General features: G+C 47.5%; 1 protein-coding gene across 1 annotated transcript in view; it reads right to left on the reverse strand.

The window, feature by feature from the left end:
- Positions 1–219: 219 nt before the first annotated feature.
- LOC103375309 (ephrin type-B receptor 4-like) overlaps positions 220–5,539 on the reverse strand; it is a 20,261-nt gene continuing 14,941 nt past the window's right edge. The window contains exons 10-17 of the mRNA XM_008305541.1: positions 5,113–5,360; positions 4,894–5,040; positions 4,732–4,800; positions 3,822–3,871; positions 3,650–3,749; positions 3,094–3,287; positions 2,239–2,397; positions 220–1,450 (exon numbers count right to left, since the gene is read on the reverse strand). Coding sequence (XP_008303763.1) covers positions 1,345–1,450; positions 2,239–2,397; positions 3,094–3,287; positions 3,650–3,749; positions 3,822–3,871; positions 4,732–4,800; positions 4,894–5,040; positions 5,113–5,360 — 1,073 coding nt within the window. The 3' untranslated portion in view covers positions 220–1,344. The remainder of the gene's footprint in view (positions 1,451–2,238; positions 2,398–3,093; positions 3,288–3,649; positions 3,750–3,821; positions 3,872–4,731; positions 4,801–4,893; positions 5,041–5,112; positions 5,361–5,539) is intronic.

Here is a 5,539-nt window from a genome sequence, read left to right on the forward strand (position 1 = left end):
CGTCATTATCAGAGGACTCGTGGTTCTCCGAGTGTTTGACCGTCAGACGGAAGAACCTGAACCGAGTCCAACCTGTTGGCTGGATGTTACATATTACCTTCGAGTGTCTTCCAGTTGGTCGACTCGGTTTAATCGACTCACTGACTTCAAGACCTTTGGTTCTGAACATCCTTCGTCTCACACGGCTTCCAAACATGAAACACGCTCTCACACTTTGGGTTTTCTTTACAAATGAACATGTGGTTTATTCTGAAATGGAAGTTCAGTATAAAAACTTTGAGCTCAGATTAAAACTCGTGATCAGATCTCAGATACAGAAAGTGTTAAAATACAAACCAGCTCTACAGAGTTCCACCCGCTGGGATCTAAAGACATCAGAGAAGTTCTGTTTGGTTCTTTCGTGTCAAAACTGAATGAACTGAGTCTGACATGAAAACAAGCGTCGGATGTTTTCATGATGACCGAGTTGGAATCTGCACGAGTGAAGTGAAACTGTCGAGTCTGTTCAGAGTTTGATCATAAAAAGGCAGATGTTTAGATAAAATCTGAGTCTGGTCCAGATCCCTCAGTACGGAACCTCTGAGAACCCATAAAATACACTGGAGCCACTTAACAACCCACTGCAGGTGGAGATACCAAAGTGTTTCTGAGGGTTCTGCTGTGTGACGGAACCACAGTAATCTGGACAAAACATGAAGATGTTCTCATATTCCTTTGAAAGCTCGGGTAGTGTTCTCCAAGGTTTCCTCTGAAGATCCCCCAGAACATTCCTCACAGATTATAAAGACAGAATAGAGAGCTGCAGGAGAACTTACAGAACCTCCAGAGGAACCCAGATATCCCCAAATGGTGTATGATGTAAATGATGTAACAGAGCCCAGAACGTCCGTCTGTTTTAAGGCTTCTTGCTATCAACCAATCCCTGCTGAGCTTCCTGCAGTGGGCGGGGCTTCGTTAAACAGGCAGGAAATAAAATCCAAACGACAAAAATGTCCTCGAACATCCTTCAACGTTCTCGTCATGCTGGATGCTGATTGGCTGATGGTTTGTATGAAAGGGAGGGAGGCGGGGCTTATGGTTTCCTGAGCAGTGGATTGGCTGGTGTCGTTTGGTGGCTCTCCAGCTAATTGGTCAGATAAGTAGGTAGGCGAGTCTTGTTGCACCTGAGTCAAACAGGACGAAGCGTAAAGACCAGTTATTGTGCTTCTTTAACTCTGGACTCTGACTGGACCATGAGGAGGCGGAGTCTCTTAGGTGTCCTCCCATTGGTCGGATCAGAGTGAAGTGGTCTTGGAGCGGCCTGCTGTAGCTTTGGACATGACGGCAGTGCAGGGCTGTGATTGGTCAGTAGAGCAGGGTGGGCGGAGCTTTGTGTATCCTGAGCGTCTGGATGGATGAGAGCATCTTCTTCTGGTGTCCTGCCAGGGTCACGCCCACTCTGAGCAGGTCTCTATGGAAACAGGAAGTACAGGAAGTGAGAAGATCCACAAAAACACAAAATGGCCATTTCATTAAAAACATATAAAACTTCAGAAATCTGCCAGATCGTCTCACTGACTGTTCACAGACGGGTTCAGTGTTAGAACCTTATTCATCCTCAGAGTGGATCCTGTCTACAGATAGTTCTGGTAGGTTCTGGAGTTAAAACGGTCCTTCCATTGTCTAGAACTGGTTCTGACCAACCACCATCACACATGCTGACATGAGCCTGGAAAGTTTACCCAGAATGCACTTTGTAAAGTTTCCTCTGGTGACTGATCAGAACCAGAACCACATCCAGGGTACCGATGATTGTTTCTATGACTCTGTGTCATAGACATTAAACTGGTACCACTATGATCCATCCCATAATACTGATGCTAGCAGCTGCTGACAGATGACATGAACAGAACCAGGTCCAGTGTTCAGACTGAGACACCTGGATGGATGTAGAACTGATCTGGTGTCAGGTTCTAGCAGAACCCAGATGTGTTCTTCCTCCTAAATGTCATGTGTCTATCTGCTGTACTGATGAAGTTCTGAGGCTCAGAAATGATGGAAAAAGTCCATTAAAGTGATCAATCTGGACCCTCCTCTGTGGACTTCAAGGACCTGGACCTCTGAAGGTAGAACTCTGGTGGCTTCATGGATCTACTTGATTGTACATGAATGTAGATATGAATGTAGATGTGAGAGAGTTTCCCTGAGCGCTGACTGGCAGGTTCATGGACACACGTGAAGGACGGATGTGATTCGTACTCGGTGTTGAGCTGTGAGACGATGTCCATGCTGGTGAATCCGGCCTGCAGGAAGCTCTGCTCGTATCGCTCCATCTTTATGGCTCGAAGCCACTCGGAGACCGAAGCACAAGCCGACAGAGGAGGAGGGCAGCGCTGGTCCAACAGGGGCTGGGACGGACTGACGGACACAAGACACACTCTGTTAGTCACAGTGAGCTGCAGCCAGAGTTTCCTCAGAGAGACTGAGAGGAACATCCAACCTACTGGACCAATGAATAGATGCAGCACGGATCAGAACCAGAGACCAGAGGAGCCAGTTGGTGGAGATACATTCATCTGATGGTGGAACATCTTTCTACTGCTGATGGTGGAACATCTTTCTACAGCTGATGGTGGAACATCTTTCTACTGATGGTGGAACATCTTTCTACTGCTGATGGTGGAACATCTTTCTACTGAAGGTGGAACATCTTTCTACTGATGGTGGAACATCTTTCTACTGATGATGGAACATCTTTCTACATCTGATGAGCAGAGAGGAAATGTCTGGAGACATGGAGATAGTTCAACATCTACAGGATGAGGAGCTCCAGGGTTTAACATCTAGAAACATGCTGGTTCCAGGATTTCTAACCTTTGTTTCCTTCATGACTCCTTCATGTTGTCTAACTTGCAACAATTCATTTATTTGCGACAAAATGTTTTTCAAGTTAGACAGACGGAGTCAGAACTGATTTTCTGAGTCCTGCTGACAGAAGACGTCTCTGAGTTCTGTCTCCTCCTTCATGTTCTGGTTCCACACAGCTGCAGGACTTTATGTAGCAGACAAACATGAACCAGGAGCAGAGAACAGCCAGCTGTCAATCAAACTCACCTGGGCCCCTCAGGGTGCGTCACCTTCAGGGAGGCAGGGTTTCGAATCAGCCTATCGAGCGCTGCCACCACGTCGCAGAACCTCGGCCGATTGGCTCGTTCCTTCTGCCAGCAGTCCAGCATGAGGACGTGTAAGGAGGCGGGGCAGTCGGGCGGCGGCGGCAGCCGGTAGTCCTGCTCGATGGCGTTGATCACCTGACCGACAGGTGAGAGTCACGTCAAGACAACGTACAACCTGAAGCAGTCTTCAGCTGAGAGAACACATTTATAGACCTCATGGTATCCGACTGTTTTCACTTTAACATTTTAAGCTGACACATAAAACCTTTACATCCGGCTGGTTTGTTTCTGTTTCTAAAGCTTCAGATTTGTTCATCGCTGCTGCTCAGGTTTGCTTTGGTTTGATGCTGAAGCTGCTTCACATTTGTTTCTGTGTGCTGGACGGTCTTTAGCTGAATTCATCAGTTTTATTGAAGCTCTGATGGTGTAAAATCTGCAGAGTTCTTCATGTGTTGCTTCTGAAAACATTGCTTCAGGACAGTTTGTTTTGTTCTTACGTCCTGGTTGCTCATGTCCCAGTACGGCCGCTCTCCGTATGACATCACTTCCCACATGACGATGCCGTAGCTCCACGCGTCGCTGGCCGATGTGAACTTCCTGCAATCAGCAGATCAATAATCAGCCGTCTGATCGGTAATCAATATATTCTCTGTCTGCAGCAACACTCACCTGTAGGCGATGGCTTCAGGAGCCGTCCACCGGATCGGAATCTTCCCGCCCTGAACAAGAACATAAACACAAATGCCTTAAATAGAACTCAACGGAACATCACAGGACCCAGAACAGAACCCTGAGGAGCTCCAACAGAACATCAGAGTACCCAGAACAGAACCCTGCGGCGCTCCAACAGAACCACACCAAGAGGCTCTGATTGCCTGAGTGGGTTAATGAAGGTAAACCTGGACAGGTGTGATGCACCTTAAAGACTCGGTATAAATTTAGGATTTCAGACTTTTTTAAGTTTCAAGTCATTTAAGTTTTGAGACATTTTGGTTTGTCAGTTTTGAGTCGTGTTAGAAACGTTTTTATCGTGTTGGATCGGTCTGTTTTTGTCATTTGTCAATTTTGGTCATTTTGACTCATTTTCTGCAACTTTAAAGTCATTTCAGAAAAGTTTCAAGACATTTTGGACAAGTTCTGAGTACCTTTGGTAAAGTTTTAGTTGTTTTTTTGACAGGTTAGGGTCATATTAAACAAGCCTCGTGTAATTTAGGACAAGTTTCAAGAGATTCTGGAACATTTCTGAGGTACTTTGAACAAGTTTTAAGTAACTGTGGACACATTTTGAGCTGTTTTGGGACGAGTTTCAAGACACTTTAGAAAATGTTTGGACAAGTCTTATTGTACATTCCATTCTGGAGTCAGAGTCAGAAACAAGACCACCAACACACCGTGACAGCCATCTTCGGCGCCATCTGGAGAGGAAGTCAAAGTCAACTTTATTGTCAATTCTGCCATAAGTACAGGACATAGACGGGACTAAAGCGCTTATCACACACCTGTACACCAACCGGTGTGGTCATCTAACTAGCTGCTAGCTCATTAGCATGCTAGTTAGCTCGTTTAGCAGGTGACTCACCAGAGAGCTGGTGTACGTCGGGTCCGACGAGTTTTCAGTCAGAAACCTGCTGAGACCGAAATCTGACACCTGAAACACACAAGTACACAGGTAGGTCCGTTAAACTGTCAGGCAGACAGGTGAGCAGGCGGGGGGGGGGAGGGACAGACAGGTGTTGCTCACCTTGCACACCAGGTTGGAGTTGACCAGGATGTTGCGAGCAGCCAGGTCTCTGTGGACGAAGCTCATGTCGGACAGGTACTTCATACCTGCAGCGATGCCGCGCAGCATCCCAACCAGCTGGATGGTGGTGAACTGTCCATCGTTTACCTGCACAGACAGGTAAGACAGTCAGACAGGTAGACAGACAGTAGACAGAGGTGCAGGTGTGGTGAGGCTCACCCTCAGGAAGCTGTCGAGGGCGCCGTTCTCCATGAACTCGGTGAGGATCATGACGGGACATGACGTGGTGATGACGCCCTCCAGGTGGATGATGTTCGGGTGCTGGAACTGACCCATGATGGACGCCTCCGACAGGAAGTCCCGCCGCTGCTTCTCTGTGTAGCCGCCCTTCAGCGTCTTGATGGCCACGTAGTTCTCTTTCCTGCCCGGGATCCTCAGACGACCGCGGCACACCTCACCAAACTCACCTGGACAGGTACACCACAGGTATGATCACATGACAGAAGCTGACATCATGCAGTGATGCAACTGATTAATCAAGTGTTTGCACATCTGGATCAGCAGCTCAGCGTTCTGACAGCTGGTGGCATGAAGCTGTTGGTCAGTCTGGAGGTTCTTCCTTTAACGCTCCAGAAACGTTTTCCTG

The sequence above is a fragment of the Stegastes partitus genome, unplaced genomic scaffold, assembly GCF_000690725.1.
Source record: "Stegastes partitus isolate 25-593 unplaced genomic scaffold, Stegastes_partitus-1.0.2 Scaffold2541, whole genome shotgun sequence".
NCBI classification, from domain to species: domain Eukaryota; kingdom Metazoa; phylum Chordata; class Actinopteri; family Pomacentridae; genus Stegastes; species Stegastes partitus.